General features: G+C 44.1%; 1 protein-coding gene across 1 annotated transcript; it reads right to left on the reverse strand.

Moving 5' to 3' along the window:
* Positions 1-1348: 1348 nt before the first annotated feature.
* On the reverse strand, positions 1349-8050 carry LOC124660683 (potassium channel AKT1-like). The gene is made up of 11 exons (XM_047198504.1): positions 7665-8050; positions 4967-5332; positions 4728-4785; positions 4323-4640; positions 3978-4223; positions 3789-3887; positions 3597-3641; positions 3320-3505; positions 2696-2893; positions 2528-2603; positions 1349-2366 (listed from the first exon to the last, which is right to left on the reverse strand). The coding sequence occupies exons 1-11, from the start codon at positions 7874-7876 to the stop codon at positions 1486-1488; spliced, it is 2685 nt and encodes an 894-aa protein (XP_047054460.1). The 5' UTR covers positions 7877-8050; the 3' UTR covers positions 1349-1485.
* Positions 8051-17433: the final 9383 nt, after the last annotated feature.

A 17433-nucleotide genomic window follows, 5' to 3' on the forward strand; every position in this document is an offset into this window, starting at 1 on the left:
TGCTCTATTCTTGACCTGGAGGTCTTGAATACCAAGTCCTTCATGATCTTTGGGCCGACACAACACACTCCATTTAGCCAGCCGATATTTACGCTTCTCGCAATCCCCTTACCAGAAGAATCTTGATCGGAAATTATCCAAACGTTTTAAGACTCATCTGGAAAGTTAGAAGAAAGATATCATATATAGTACCATATTACTCAGTACCGCATTTATGAGAACTAATCTTCCTTCCAAGGACATCAATTTACCTTTCCAACTACTTAATCTAATTTGAAGCCTATCCTTAACCAATTTCCCCTCAGCATTGGTAAGTCTCCGATAATGAATCGGAATTCCCAAGTACCTAATTGGAAATTGGTCTTGGCCACAGCCGAAAAGTTCAGCATACTCTCAACATGGTCTTGGGCCTCGCCAAAATAAAACAATTCACTTTTATGGAAATTTATTTTCAGACCCGACAAAAGCTCGAACGCAGAAAGAATTAACTTTAGGTTCTGAGCCTTGTCTATGTCATGATCCATAAAAAGTATTGTATCATCGGCATATTGAAGAACGGATAACCCTCCATCAACCAGATGAGGAATAATCCCCTCAATTTGGCCCTCAGACTTTGCACGTTCAATCAAGACAGCAAGCATATCAACCACTATATAAAATAGCACTGGCGATAATGGATCTCCCTGTCTTAGTCCTTTCTTAGTCTGGAAGTATTTGCCCACATCATAATTGACTTTAATGGCAATACTTCCACCCGAGATAAAACTGTTGATTAACGCACGCCACTCATCAGAGAAACCTTTCATTTTGAGATTGTTGCAAAAAGGACCACTTAACCTTATCATAGACCTTTTCAAAATCAATCTTTAAAATAACACCATTCAACTTCTTTCTATGCAATTCATGAACAGTTTCATGGAGGACTACGACCCATCCAGAATATTTCGTTCTTGCCTAAAAGCAGTTTGAGAAGGTCTAATCACATGACCTGCCACCAAATTTAATCGGATCATGGCAACCTTAGTGAATATTTTAAAGCACACGTTAAGAAGACAAATAGAACGGTATTGTTGAATCCTTTCTACTTCATTAACCTAGGCAACAGTGATGTTAGCAGGTTGCTGGCAACATTTCTATAAATTCAAAGCTTTCGAGCACCCATAGGAAGAAGTAAAGGATGCTGAGATGCATAATAATAATAGCTAGATAACCTTTGGACATCTTTTCCAACGAAAGAGGAACCTATACAATTTCTGCATTCCCGGCAGACAAAAAATTCTACTCAAGGTATGCCGCCCTACCACTTGGAAATGATTATACACTTCACTCCGTGTGGACATAACCAAGTTCACCATATTTTTCATGGTGGAGCAGCTATTGGTGCTTTCCAGCTACTCTTTCATCATTGGCTTTTGTTACAAGGGTAGTTCAACATTTCCCCCTTTACCCAAATTATAGTAAACCACAATTCTATCACTATTTTTTTTATCTTGTTTGCGTGACATCTGGCACCCAGTTGTCGCTGGCAAGAATAAGACGATCACCATCTCGAATGAGCTCAATCTCGTCCACCTCAGCACCCTCGAATGTCAGGACCTTAGTAGGCATTACGTCGAACTTCTTTCTGCCTAGTTGAAGAAGGTCCTGCATCGTCCGCGGTAAGACAACAAGCTTCCCAGCAGTGTTGCCCATCTCCGGACAGCTGATTATCACCCTGATGAGTGGCTTATGATGGTCCTGACGATAACTCGGGCCACCTGTTGCTGCAAGACCTCTTGACAGTAGATGGTCAGTGTCTCGGTGTGGATGAGGTGAAGAGATGACCCCGAGTAGGGAGTTATGAAAGCTGACTTTCCTCCTGCCTAGTTTCTGTGTAAGAACTTTGCTGGGTGGCTCAGTGTCGTCACGGATCACGTTCTGCATCGACGGATCACTGCTGAACCTGCCTAGAAGCATAGGTGCAACCCTGCCATTTGAGTTGAACTTCCTTGGAGCTGGCTGTTGTTTAAATAATTGTTGTATTTCTTCATGGCCTTGTTGCTCAGCTAGAGCTCTTGGGGTCCAGCCGCTGCTCTCCTGCTTGTCAATGTCGGCCCTGTGTTTCAGCAACAACTTAACCATCTCAACGTTTCCGTCACAGACAGCACGGTGCAGCGGAATGTTTCCATCTTTGGATGGCCTGTTTGCATCATGGATGCGATTGAGTATTTCCTCGAGCAGTTCTATATTGTTTTGTTCAATTGCAATGCAGCAATATAAGCCTGTATCCCCCAATGACAGATCTGCACCGCCATTGACTAACTGTTGCACAACTGTATCATGCTTTGCATACAAAGCCTCCCATAGCGGAACCTTTCCTTCTGAATCTGGATATTGGAAGAATTAAAGGCACATCAGAGGGGCGTATGCTGAAACCTACATAAACTTAACAACTCTTTGCAATTACTAAGAGATGATAGATTTGCTTCATTATGATGATATATAATTTACAAGGAAAAATTATCACAATTCTAGCTGTAGGCTTTACCCCTGGCATTTGGATCAGCTCCAAACTCTAACAGAAGCTTGACACACTGCTCATTTCCCATGGAAGCAGATATGTGCTGTTGATCATGAAATTGAAGGATTATCATTTTCCTGCTTACAAAATATATGTCTAATAAGGAAGATGTTGTGCATTGATGAGAATACTGACCAGTGCTGTACGCCCATCTTGATCTGACTCGTTTGGATCCAAATTACGTTTAAGTAGTTGATGCAGCAAATTTTCGTCTCCTCTAGTTACTGCAAAGCACAGTGTAATTGGCAACTCCAGACGACCTCGAGCTAGCATGTTCTCGATCTCCTTTAGCACACCTACCATTACGCCGTCGTCTTTCTTATCTTTTAGTAACTGTACAAAAAGAGGATCTTAATAGGCGTACAACAATTGTTCGTGGTATATTATTCGCAAAGAAAAATTGTTCGTGGTATTACAGTGTTCACAAGCAAACAGCATTTATAACACATTTTCAGCATAGTTGGTTACAGTTGAGCATTCGAGGATACTTTTTTTTTTTGAGAAAACATTCGAGGATGCTAATCAGGCAATATCCCGCATGAATGTAATTTAAGGATCTAAGGTGATCTAGTGATTATGTGAGGACTAAGCTTTCAATTTCACATGTTGTCAAGCAAGGTGAACAGAAGGGGTCGGATGCGGGGTGTACTAAAAAGCTCCAGCAGAGTAGTTCAAGATCTTAACAAGAAAAGATTAATGGTCTCTGTAAATGTGCAATTTCAGGAAAGATAACAGTGAAAGGTAATATGGATAGTATACCTGAATAAGGTTGTTCATTATGATAGTTCCATCTCCAACATTGGATTGAACAATGCTGAGAAAGGATGTCCGGTTCATGCGTAGAAGCTGACACAAGGATCTCGTCCGAACTGTGAATATTTGAGGCCTATAGCAAAGAACCCCAATTTCTCCAACAACATCTCCGGACTTAGCAACTCCCACCACCTGGAGATTACCAAATACCAACATATTATTTAAGCACCATTTGATGTATACATTTCCTTCAAGTTCAGCATCAAAGCCACACAGGACTTACCTGTTCTGCACCATGTTCCGCACCATTTTGTAGCTCAAGTAACTCCTGAAAAAGCAACATGTTTATTGATTATCAGAATGACAGTTACACTTTCCATGTTAAAAAGTATAACTACTTTTTTTGTATGTACTACTCATACATAACTATACCAACTACGAATAAAAAGGAATTAGGAAAAAACAGGATTCTTACCACACTACCAGAAACTAAAATGTAGAAGTCAGTGGGTGCTTCATTCTGCAAAATCACATCCTCCCTAGGTGGAAAGTATTCAGCTTTCATCTCTGAAACCTTTAAAAGTAATCATGAAAAATAACAATATAAGAAAATATTCGGGAGGAGCTAACTAAAATAAAGACTAAATAATCACCACTGCCTCACCAGTTGAAAAATTAGATCATTAGATACTCCTTGAAATAAGTAAATGTTTTGAACTAGATGGAGAAAGAGATAGTGCGAAATGCTGGATCTAATAGCCTTAGGCAGCGCATCGAGAGTCTCTTGTTGCTGAAGGCCTTCTGAGTCTGTTCTGAACTTTAAGCTAAGGTGTGATATCATCTGATCTTGTAACCGTGGTGGTAGCTGATTCCTAAGTGCAAAGCTGGTTGCTGCTTGAATTGTATCCCGCTTTAAACCAAAAGAAAACAGAAAGAGGTTCTCAGAGTCGTAAATTAAAGTAACTATTCAATGTATATATCAACCAAAGGTCAGTAAAACAAAACTCACATATTTTCGAGTACGGCTAGTGCCATGGACAACCAAATTGGTCATGTTGCCAATCAAATAAGCAGTCAATCCAAGGTTGAAGAACATGTAGAAAATGTTGAAAATCATTTCCCTTATGTTTTCTGCATGATAATCCCCGTAACCCACAGTGGTAAGTGTGGTGATTGACCAATATACTGATGTTACATAGCGAATCCACAAGCCCTGTTGATGAAAATCTTCCATACTATTGCCAATCCACGTTTCCTTTGGGATTGGATACCTATCAGCAAGAAGATAGTAGAAGCATGCTGCACAGTGCACGGCAAAAAGTGTGACCTACAAGATGAAAGGTAAGGAAAGATGATATCATTTATCAGGAATATTAAATTTGCAAGAGAACACAGTGATGTTCATAGCACTTACACAAATGAGCTTTGCACATCGGACCCAGAAGTAATTGAAGTGTCTATCCTTCTCCAATCTTTAAAATGAAGAAACAAACGTTAAAAAATGGCACAAAGATAATAGCCCAATTAACAAGTTTTTTGTTTGCAGGGAACCAATTAACAAGTTTTAACAGTACTTGGTCAGATTTGGATAGAAGAGCAGGACATATGAACATAAAAACCATTTTTTATATTCACCCATTACCACAAACATACCTAGCAAAAAGGGAGCTGACTCTCCGGAGACGCCATAGACGAAGCATGTTGAAGAATCCATAAGACCTGAGCTTTGAAGGAAGTATCTTGCGAGCAAATTCTGATGGGATGGTGGATGCAACATCAAGAACAAACCAGCTGGTAGTATAACGCCAAGCAATTTTCTTTGGATCATCTTCAAGCAAATATGTTAGTCTGTCCAGGTAGGCTACAAAGAAGGTCAGCATGATGTCAATTGCGAAGATTGCATTCACGGCATTGTCCGTGGCAGCTAGGCCTCCTTTAGGAACCCGAATGAAGCCAAATTCGAATGGGGAGACCCATGCAGAGTAGACTACAAGAACTATGAGGAAAGTCTCCCATAATCTGCACAGTGTTAATAAAACGATATCAGAAGTGATGCATGTCTTATGTCTGTATATAATATAAAAACAATTAGCCTGTTTAAAAGTGTGATATATGCCTTATGCCCAGATTGTTTAGCATTATTGCGTAGTTGGTGTGAAGCATTGCTATCTGCTGGTTACTAGAAGTCTAGAAGCGATTCACGGGGCAGCTCAATACAGCTTCCTTTTGTCGAAAAATTCTAGCACCCCCATATTTTCTTTCATTCACGTCTGAAGTTACCACTTGCTGAATTGAAGATTTCCTTACATAAAAGGAGTCATCTTAGGGAAAAGAAAGGGACTTAATAGATATCTAGAAAACCATAAAAACTCTACCCTTTTCCACCACAAAAATCACATGGAAATCACTTTTTCATTAAAACTCCGTCAAACAATGCGAAGAAGTTCTATAGAACTCTAGAAGAAATATCACATGTATGCAAGATGATACTGAATTAAGTATAAAATTTCAAGATACAAACTTAATCTACCCTGGGAAGATAACAAACTGTCAAATGAAGAGCGATGCCAATTAAGAAAAATACAAATTTGTCAACTGTATCTTCAAATGCACCTGAGTTTGATATTAGATTTTACATTCACGTATAATATTACACTTAATATAATTATTTTGAGAATTTTAGACGTGTACATGCAGTCTCCACCGACGAGGTGGTTCGATGTACATAAACTTGCATGGGCATCTATTGTGTGTGCCAAGTTTTTCCGGTATCAGTAATAACTGAATTAAGAAGCAATATATTAACTGCATGGATATTGGGTGCAACCGTTTGGCGACGGTCGCACGGGATTTCTACAGCCAGTGCGGTTGGCGGTCTGAGAAAAGGCTCACATCATGATGCTACATCGTTTTTTTCTTCTAGCTTTTTTTAGGTGGCTTATCCATGTTGAGACTCTAAGTGATCCATGAGCTGTAATAATTGTGTACTGTTGCTACTGTTATGGTGTGACTTACTTTAATAAAAAGCCGTATGCATCAATTGATGCAGAGACAGGGGCACCCCATTTCGAAAAAAGAAGAAGCAATATATAACAAGAGATGGCGTTTGCTGTTGCTTTGTTTTCCTTTCTGTTTCTGGCTGCTTGGGCTGGTGTACGCTTTGCGCCTTATTAATTTGCATTTCTTCTAATATGAAATGTTGCGTAATTAGCTGATTAGACGTGTGGCTGAGAAAAAAAAAGGCCAGTATCAGATGCATGATACTCTCATTATGACCAGGCTCAAGTAATTCCAATAGTTTCAACTTCCTGGAACTCCGTATGGCAAACCACGTGGCTTCGTTTTCAACGAGAATGGGGCCGGGGAGGTTGTGATCTCAGAAATACAATATAATTGTAAGAAAGAAACAATAAAGAAATGGTTCCCATGTGAGTTCCGTGAATGAGCCTTTGGAGAAGGAAGCATCGCTCGAGAAAATGCAACAAGTGTCGGCATCAAAATCACGATTTCCTTGTCCGTCTACTGAAAAAGGATGGACTAAAGCAGTCGTAGAAAGGCCCAAGCAGTCCAAAGTAGTAAATGAAAATAAGTAGAAAAGGCGAGTACTATATAATAGTAGGCAAAGGCCTAAACAAGTCAATTATTCAGTTTAAGTCAACCAAGCAAAAGATGACGAGTATTAACTACTACAAATGCATAAACAGATGAATTATTCAGTTGAAGTCAGCGCTGGAAAACATACAGAAATAATGAAGTTTTTTCTTTATCCAACGGGGCTTTGGTTTCGGTGTTCCAGAAAATAATAATCAGAGGACAGCTATGAAGTTCTGATCGAAGAAAAAAAGAGGAGAACGCGGAGCATAGCAAATAGTACCCGTTCCTTTGGGTGATTCTTGTCGTGGTTTTAGTTTAAATTTATAATAAAACCAGGACAAGAATTGCAAAGAAGGAAGAACATAATGAATTTCATAACCACCCTTTCTAGTACAATTTATATAACATGATAATACTACTGCTGATAAACCTGGTAAGAGAAAGGGACAGAACAAAGCAAAAATTGCAAAGCCTCCACTTTGCAGAAGCTCAACGCGGACCATGGACCTCTCGATTTTCTTTTTCAGTTTGAAAGTATCGATCTATTAAATTAAAACTAAAGCGACCCACCGAGGATCGAACCGGAAACGGCCAATGCGGAAGAGACCAAGTTGTCTTTGAAACCAAGCGGGCAAGCGGCGCGGAGAGATAGAGGGATGGGAGAGATGTGATGACGACAGGAGACTAGGATAGCTGGTAACCGAGGAGCAATGATGAAGATTCTGGAGACTAGCGAGGAGAAGCGAAAGTTAGTTACCTGTAACGGCGGTCGTAGGGGGAGATGATGAAGCGGCGGAGCTTGACGCGGCGGTTGCTCCGCGCGCCGAGCGAGGGCAGGATGCCGCTGGAGAGGCTGTAGTGGCTGCCATCGCGCGACATCTCCCTCTCCAGCGCGTCCCCGACGGCGCCGCTGCCGCTCTCGCCCCACGGCCCGCACGCCCGCATCCTGCCGGCGCCGAACCTCGCCATTGACGGCGCAGTAGAGAAGACTCGTTCGTCGGACGTGTGGGTTTTAATGGAGTTAGGGAGGACCACAAAATCTTGCGTTGTGGTGTGGACTAATCTCGGCCGGATTCTTTTGCTGCCTGGGTTTTTCGGGCGGCGACGACGGTCCGGGTGGAGACGAGACCCTTGGGAGTTGGGAGTTTGGGGTTCGGTCGAGATCACGCGCCCCGCGAAGGTGCTTTTATGGAGGAGGGTCAGCGGCGCGAGTGGGCGGCCTCGATCGCGGTTCGTTGTCGAGCAAACGCGCGGTGTCCGTCGTAGCTAGACCACCGGCGAGGTTCCTTCGCGCCAAAAGCGGTCGCACACGTGCGCGCCGGGCTGCGATCACCAACACAAAGACAGTTTTTCTTTTCTTTTACCCCAAGCCTCCTTTTAGCATCCGTGTTTGACACTGAATCCGAATAGAGCTATCCATATAATTTGCTTCTATATTACCACCTCTTTCCCTCACGCGCGCCCTCCTATTTTGCTTCATCTTTCCTGTTCTAAATTGGTCCATTCGATTGAGGATATCTTTTTAGCCTTTTTTAGAAACAGATAAAATATATGAAACCCATTCCATGAAAGTGGAAGAAATCTTGTGATCCATGGCGCATCCTTTAAGTTTTTTTTTTTTTGGAAAGGGGTAAACGGCAAACTTATAACATGGCTATGATGGTGTGAATTATATAGTGGTAACAATGCGACATTTATCTGTGAATGATCCTCTTCACTCGTGGCATTCTGAATGATCCTCTTCTCTCATGGCCTCTTTATGAAATAAGGAATATACCACGAATCAAGATACTAGAACACATCTAATTTATGTCCATTATAGTGGTAACGTGGTATTTATTTGTATAGCTATGTATGTCAGTCATGTAAGAGGTGTGAGTTGTATTACATGATAATAATAGTGCGCTTATCCATTTGCATTGTCATATTTATTGTAGAGAAGTATTGGAGATTGCAATCTCTTCGTCATGATATCGGTAAACTGCTGAGACGTCGGTACGTGAAGAACTCGAACGCGACCGAGGGCAACTTGCTCACGAACAAAGTGGATGTCCAACTCGATGTGCTTGGTGCGCCGATGATGAACGGGGTTGGCGGAGAGGTAGACAGTCGACACATTATCGCAGAAGACCACCGTAGCCTTGTCAACGGGACAAGAGAGCTCGGACAGAAGCTGACGAAGCCACGTGCACTCGGCCACAGCGTTAGCCACGGCGCGATACTCGGCCTCAGCACTGGAGCGAGACACGGTGGGCTGCCTCTTGGAGGACCAAGAGACGAGCGACGAGCCGAGGTAGACGCAGTAGCCGCTCGTGGAGCGCCGCGTGTCCGGGCATCCCGCCCAGTCCGCGTCCGAGTAGGCAACGAGGTCGGTCGACGTCGAGGGCGAAGCATGCAGCGACAGGCCGTAGTCCATAGTACCACAGACGTAGCGTAGAATCCGCTTCACCGCGGCCCAATGAGCATCTCGAGGAGCATGCATATGCAAGCACACCTGCTGCACAGCGTACTGGAGCTCTGGACGTGTCAACGTCAAGTACTGGAGGGCACCGACGATGGAACGGTAGAATGACGCGTCGGACGCCAGCGACCCATCACTGGCGGAGAGCTTGGCCTTCGTGTCGACAGGAGTAGGTGCAGGGTTGCAGTTAAGCATTCCTGCACGCTCGAGAAGCTTGTGGGCATACTTCCGCTGATGAAGGAAGAACCCGTCCGCGCGCTGGACAACCTCGATGCCGAGGAAGTAATGGAGCGGGCCAAGGTCCTTCAACGCGAACCCAGCGCGAAGACTGTCGGTGAGCTGTCAAAGAAGACCAGCGGTGGAGGCCGTCAAGATGATGTCGTCGACGTACATCATCAAGTAGGCCATGTCGTTGCCGGTCCGGTAGACGAACAACGACGCATCAGAACGCGTGGAGCGGAAACCAAGCTGATGCAGGAAGCCGGCGATGCGCTGGTACCAGACGCGGGGTGCCTGTTTCAGTCCATACAAGGACCGAGAGAGCAAGCACACATCATCAGGGCGCTCGGTGTCGACGAAGCCGATGGGCTGCTGGCAGTATACCTGCTCCTGCAGATGGCCATGAAGGAAGGCGTTGGAGACGTCCATCTGATGCACCAGCCACGCGCGAGAGGCGGCAAGGTGCAACACCGTGCGGATCGTGCCCGGTTTGACAACCGGGGCAAATGTATCCGTGAAGTCGACGACAGCGCGTTGCCGAAAACCGCGCACGACCCAGTGCGCCTTGTAGCGCTCGAGAGTACCGTCGGAGCTGAGCTTGTGCTTGAAGACCCATTTGCCGGTGATGACGTTGGCGCGAGGGGGCCGGGGAACCAGCTCCCAGGTCCAGTTACGCTGCAGCGCATCTTACTCCTCCTGCATGGCGGCGCGCCAATGCGGGTCGTGCAAGGCGGCGCGAGCCGAGGTGGGCACCGGCGAGAGGACTGAGGAGGACGCATCATCGGTCGCCGGGCCGGTCGCGGAGCCGGTCGGACCGGCCTGCTGTCCGGACGGGCCGCCGGGGAACCGGTTTGACCAGGCGGCCGACCGGGCGAGGGAGCGGAGGCCCCTAGACACCACCCCGGTTGGCACCGGTCAGGGAGCCGGTTTTGACCGGGCTGGCCGGTCGCCTGGCCGGTTCGACCGGGTGCTGGGCCGGGTCGGCGGCTGGGAGGCACGCCGCCGTCGTGCGGCAGGACGCTGTTGCCGCTGGCCCAGGAGGCAGACGCAGCGGACGGGGACGCCGTGCAGACGTACTAGTCGGCGGGGTAGCGTGTAGACGGCCGCCGCACGCCCGCACGTGCGCGGGTGAGCATGGGCTCAGGGGCCGCAGCGACGAGCGGCGAGGCGGGCGACGAGGCAGCCGATGTAGAGGCGACCGAAGGAGACGCCGCGGGCGATGGGGACGCCGGAGGCGCCTCGGGCGTCGCGGGCGCCGGGGGCGCCGCGGGCGACGAAGACACCGAGGGACCAGGCGGGGCCGGCGCAGAGGGGGCCGTCGCGGTCAGGCGTCGGCGCGCGGCCGCAAGAGGGCCAGCGGGCGTCGGGGGCGTCGTCGGAGGTGTCGCCAAAAGTCCCTGCTGAAACGGAAAAACCAACTCGTCAAAGTACACGTGCCGGGAGGTGAGGACTGATGCGTGTAGTTGACACATTCGTTGGGAACCCCAAGAGGAAGGTGTGATGCGCACAGTAGCAAGTTTCCCTCAGTAAGAAACCAAGGTTTAATCGGACCAGTAGGAGTCAAGAAGCACGTTGAAGGTTGATGGTGGCGGAATGTAGTGCGGCGCAACACCAGGGATTCCGGCGCCAACGTGGAACCTGCACAACACAACCAAAGTACTTTGCCCCAACGTAACAGTGAGGTTGTCAATCTCACCGGCTTGCTGTGAACAAAGGATTAACCGTATTGTGTGGAAGATGATTGTTTGCGAAGAACAGTAAAGAACAAGTATTGAAGTAGATTGTATTTCAGATGTAAAGAATAGACCGGGGTCCACAGTTCACTAGCGGTGTCTCTCCCATAAGATAAATAGCATGTTGGGTGAACAAATTACAGTTAGGCAATTGACAAATAAAGAAGGCATAACAATGCACATACAAATATCATGATGAGTACTATGAGATTTAATCAGGGCATTACGACAAAGTACATAGACCGCCATCCGACATGCATCTATGCCTAAAAAGTCCACTTTCAGGTTATCATCCGAACCCCTTCCGGTATTAAGTTGCAAGCAACGGACAATTGCATTAAGTATGGTGCGTAATGTAATCAACACAAATATCCTTAGACAAAGCATCGATGTTTTATCCCTAGTGGCAACAGCACATCCACAACCTTAGAACTTTCGTCACTGTCCCAGATTTAATGGAGGCATGAACCCACTATCGAGCATAAATACTCCTTCTTGGAGTCACAAGTATCAACTTGGCCAGAGCCTCTACTAGCAACGGAGAGCATGCAAGAACATAAACAACATATATGATAGATTGATAATCAACTTGACATAGTATTCAATATCCATCGGATCCCAACAAACACAACATGTAGGATTACAAAGAAACGATCTTGATCATGATAGGCAGCTCACAAGATCGAGCATGATAGCACAATTAGGAGAAGACGACCATCTAGCTACTGCTATGGACCCATGGTCCAGGGGTGAACTACTCACACATCAATCCGGAGGCGGTCATGGCGATGAAGAGTCCTCCGGGAGATGATTCCCCCTCTCCGGCGAGGGTGCCGGAGGCGATCTCTGAATCCCCCGAGATGGGATTGGCGGCGGCTGCGTCTGCGGAAGGTTTTCCGTATCGTGGCTCTCGATGCGGGGGTTTCGCGACGGAGGCTTTAAGTAGGCGGAAGGGTAGGTCAGGGGGCGTCACGAGGTGGCCACACAATAGGGCCGCGCGGCCAGGGCCTGGGCCGCGCCGCCCTATTGTGTCGTCGCCTTGTGGCCCCACTTCGTTTCCTCTTCGGACTTCTAGAAGCTTCGTGGAAAAATAGGACCCTGAGCGTTGATTTCGTCCAATTCCGAGAATATTTCCTTACTAGGATTTCTGAAACCAAAAACAGCAGAAAACAACAACTGGCTCTTCGGCATCTCGTCAATAGGTTAGTGCCGGAAAATGCATAATAATGACATATAATGTATATAAAACATGTGAGTATCATAATAAAAGTAGCATGGAACATAAGAAATTATAGATACGTTTGGGACGTATCAAGCATCCCCAAGCTTAGTTCCTACTCGCCCTCGAGTAGGTAAACGATAACAAAGATAATTTCTGAAGTGACATGCTATCATAATCTTGATCATACTATTGTAAAGCACATGAGATGAATGCAGCGATTTGAAGCAATGTTGAAGATAATGAGTAAACAAATGAATCATATAACAAAGACTTTTCATGAATAATACTTTCAAGACAAGCATCAATAAGTCTTGCATAAGAGTTAACTCATAAGCAATAAGTTCTTAGTAAAGGCATTGAAGCAACACAAAGGAAGATATAAGTTTCAGCGGTTGCTTTCAACTTCAACATGTATATCTCATGGATAATTGTCAACACAAAGTAATATAACAAGTGCAATAGGTAAACATGTAAGAATCAATGCACACAGTTTACACAAGTGTTTGCTTCTAAGATAGAAAGAATAGGTAGACTGACTCAACAATAAAGTAAAAGATAGGCCCTTCGCAGAGGGAAGCATTGATTACTATTTTTGTGCTAGAGCTTTTCATGTTGAAAACAAGAAACAATTTTGTCAACGGTAGTAATAAAGCATATGAGTTATGTATAAGATATCTTATAAGTTGCAAGCCTCATGCATAGTATACTAATAGTGCTCGCACCTTGTCCTAATTAGCTTGGGTTAACACGGATTATCATTGCATAACATATGTTTCAACCAAGTGTCACAAAGGGGTACCTCTATGCCGCTCTGTACAAGGGTCTAAGGAGAAGGTTCGCATTGGATTTCTCGCTTTTGATCATTCTCAACTTAGACACCCATACCGGGACAACATAGACAACGAGATAATGGACTCCTCTTTTAATGCTTAAGCATTCAACAACAGGTAATATTCTCATAAGAGATTGAGGTTTTATGTCCAAGCTGAAACTTCCACCATGAATCATGGCTTTAGTTAGCGGCCCAATGTTCTTCTCTAACGGTATGCATACTCAAACCATTTGATTGTGAAAACCGCCCTTACTTCGGACAAAACGAACATGCATAGCAACTCACATGATATTCAACAAAGGTAAAAGAGTTGATGGCGTCCCCGAAAAACATGGTTACCGCTCAACAAGCAACTTACTAAGAAATAAGACACATAAGTACATATTCTTCACCACGATAGTTTTTAAGCTATTTTGTCCCATGAGCTATATATTGTAAAGGTAAAGAATAGAAATTTTAAAGGTAGCACTCAAGTAATGTACTTTGGAATGGCGGAGAAATACCATGTGGTAGGTAGGTATGGTGGACACAAATGGCATGGTTATTGGCTCAAGGATTTGGATGCACGAGAAGAATTCCTCTCAATACAAGGCTAGGCTAGCAAGGTTGTTTGAAGCAAACTCAAGTATAAAATGGTGCAGCAAGACTCACATATAAACATATTGTAAGCATTATAAGACTTTACATCGTCTCCTTGTTGTTCAAACACCTCAACCAGAAAATATCTAGACTTAGAGAGAACAATCATGCAAACCAAATTTTAACAAGCTCTATGTAGTTATTCATTAATGGGTACAAGGTACATGATGCAAGAGCTTAAACAAGATCTATATGAGCACAACAATTGCCAAGTATCACATTATTCAAGACATTATACCAATTACCACATGCGGCATTTTCCGTTTCCAACCATATATCAATGAATGAGGTAGTTCAACTTTTGCAATGAACATTAAAGATAAAGCTAAGAACATATGTGTTCATACGAAACAGCGGAGCGTAATATCTCCAATATAAAGGATTGTGGGATCCGACTTTATTCAAACAAAACAAAAACTAAAGCAAACAGACGCTCCAAGCAAAGCACATAAGATGTGACTGAATAAAAATATAGTTTCATTAGAGGAACTCGATAATGTTGTCGATGAAGAAGGGGATGCCTTGGGCATCCCCAAGCTTAGATGCTTGAGTCTTCTTGAAATATGCGAGGGATGAACCACGGGGGCATCCCCAAGCTTAGACTTTTCACTCTTCTTGATCATATTGTATCATCCTCCTCTCTTGACCCTTGAAAACTTCCTCCACACCAAACTCGAAACAACTCATTAGAGGGTTAGTGCACAATAAAAATTTACATGTTCAGAGGTGACATAATCATTCTTAACACTTCTGGACATTTCACAAAGCTACTGGACATTAATGGAACAAAGTAATTCATCCAACATAGCAAAAGAGGCAATGCGAAATAAAAGGCAGAATCTGTCAAAACAGAACAGTTCGTAAAGACGAATTTTAAAGTGGCACCAGACTTGCTCAAATGAAAATTCCCAAATTGAATGAAAGTTGCGTACATATCTGAGGATCACTCACGTAAATTGGCATAATTTTCTGAGTTACCTACAGAGAGTTAGGCCCAGATTTGTGACAGCAAAGAAATCTGTTCTTGCGCAGTAATCCAAATCTAGTATTGACTTTGCTATCAAAGACTTTACTTGGCACAACAATGCAATAAAATAAAGATAAGGAGAGTTTGCTACAGTAGTAACAACTTCCAAGACTCAAATATAAAACAAAAGTGTTGTAGTAAAAACATGGGTTGTCTCCCATAAGCGCTTTTCTTTAACGCCTTTCAGCTAGGCGCAGAAAGTGTGAATCAAGTATTATCAAGAGATGAAGCATCAACACTATTACCAGGGGTGTTGGGAGTTTTATCAATTTTAGGCCTATAATAATTCTTTGGTTTAGGCACCTTAGAGACATACATGAATTTTTGCTCTTTACCCACATAAGCTTTCTCCTTATATTTAAGAGAAGAAAAAGTTGAACCCAAGGTTCCCATAGCTTTTTCAAGTTCGCAAATCCTATTGATTTGATTATCATGGACAACAAAAGTTCCTAGGACACTAATTCTTTCATCAATTCCTCCTAAGGATTTATCAAGTTCATCAGTTTTATCAAGTAACATTTCCAATTTAGTTTCAACACTTGGAATTTTTTTCTCTATGGCTTCCAACTTTTTCATGACGTCCTCAAGAGAGATTTCAATTTTAGTTTCATTAACTGGTGGTATTCCAACTAGACTCTCAATGATGCAACTAGCTTCTAAAGCAGGAGTACCTAGGAAATTACCCCCCGAAAGAGTATCAAGAACATACCTATTCCAACTAGATATACCAACATAAAAGTTCCTAAGTAGGATAATAGTGGAGTGTTTCTTAGTGCACCTATGATGAGCATCACTAATTCTATACCAAGAATCTTTAAAACTTTCTCCACCTTGTTGTTTAAACGAACGGACTTCAACTTCAGGATTACTCATTTTAGCAGTAGTGAATAAAGCAAACTAAATAAAGTAAATGCAAGTGACTAATTTTTTTTGTGTTTTTGATATAGAGAGCAAGACAGTAAATAAAGTAAAGCTAGCAACTAATTTTTTTGTGTTTTGTTTTAGTGCAGCAAACAAAGTAGTAAATAAAATAAAGCAAGACAAAAACAAAGTAAAGAGATTGGAAGTGGAGACTCCCCTTGCAGCGTGTCTTGATCTCCCCGGCAACGGCGCCAGAAAAAGAGCTTGATGCGTGTAGTTGACACGTCCGTTGGGAACCCCAAGAGGAAGGTGTGATGCGCACAGTAGCAAGTTTCCCTCAGTAAGAAACCAAGGTTTAATCGGACCAGTAGGAGTCAAGAAGCACGTTGAAGGTTGATGGTGGCGGAATGTAGTGCGGCGCAACACCAGGATTCCGGCGCCAATGTGGAACCTGCACAACACAACCAAAGTACTTTGCCCCAACGTAACGAGTGAGGTTGTCAATCTCACCGGCTTGCCGTGAACAAAGGATTAACCGTATTGTGTGGAAGATGATTGTTTGCGAAGAACAGTAAAGAACAAGTATTGCGAGTAGATTGTATTTCGGATGTAAAGAATAGACCGGGGTCCACAGTTCACTAGCGGTGTCTCTCCCATAAGATAAATAGCATGTTGGGTGAACAAATTACAGCTTGGGCAATTGACAAATAAAGAAGGCATAACAATGCACATACAAATATCATGATGAGTACTATGAGATTTAATCGGGGCATTACGACAAAGTACATAGACCGCCATCCAGCATGCATCTATGCCTAAAAAGTCCACTTTCGAGTTATCATACGAACCCCTTCTGGTATTAAGTTGCAAGCAACAGAAAATTGCATTAAGTATGGTGCGTAATGTAATCAACACAAATATCCTTAGACAAAGCATCGATGTTTTATCCCTAGTGGCAACATCACATCCACAACCTTAGAACTTTCTGTCACTGTCCCAGATTTAATGGAGGTATGAACCCACTATCGAGCATAAATACTCCCTCTTGGAGTCACAAGTATCAACTTGGCCAGAGGCTCTACTAGCAACGGAGAGCATGCAAGAACATAGACAACATATATGATAGATTGATAATCAACTTGACATAGTATTCAATATCCATCGGATCCCAACAAACACAACATGTAGGATTACAAAGAAACGATCTTGATCATGATAGGCAGCTCACAAGATCGAGCATGATAGCACAATTAGGAGAAGACGACCATCTAGCTACCGCTATGGACCCATGGTCCAGGGGTGAACTACTCACACATCAATCCGGAGGCGATCATGGCGATGAAGAGTCCTCCGGGAGATGATTCCCCTCTCCGGCGGGGTGCCGAGGCGATCTCCTCGAATCCCCCGAGATGGGATTGGCGGCGGCTGCGTCTGCGGAAGGTTTTCCGTATCGTGGCTCTCGGTACCGGGGGTTTCGCGACGGAGGCTTTAAGTAGGCGGAAGGGTAGGTCGGGGGCGTCACGAGGTGGCCA

Source organism: Lolium rigidum, chromosome 6 (assembly GCF_022539505.1).
Source record: "Lolium rigidum isolate FL_2022 chromosome 6, APGP_CSIRO_Lrig_0.1, whole genome shotgun sequence".
In the NCBI taxonomy this organism is placed as follows: Eukaryota; Viridiplantae; Streptophyta; class Magnoliopsida; order Poales; family Poaceae; genus Lolium; species Lolium rigidum.

Coding starts and splice junctions, on each gene's coding strand:
- LOC124660683 (XM_047198504.1), bottom strand. CDS start 7,876: ATGGCGAGGTTCGGCGCCGGCAGGATGCGGGCGTGCGGGCCGTGGGGC. Junction 3,888..3,977: donor ATGATCTAATTTTTCAACTG/GTGAGGCAGTGG, acceptor TTACTTTTAAAG/GTTTCAGAGATGAAAGCTGA. Junction 3,642..3,788: donor TTTTAGTTTCTGGTAGTGTG/GTAAGAATCCTG, acceptor TTGCTTTTTCAG/GAGTTACTTGAGCTACAAAA.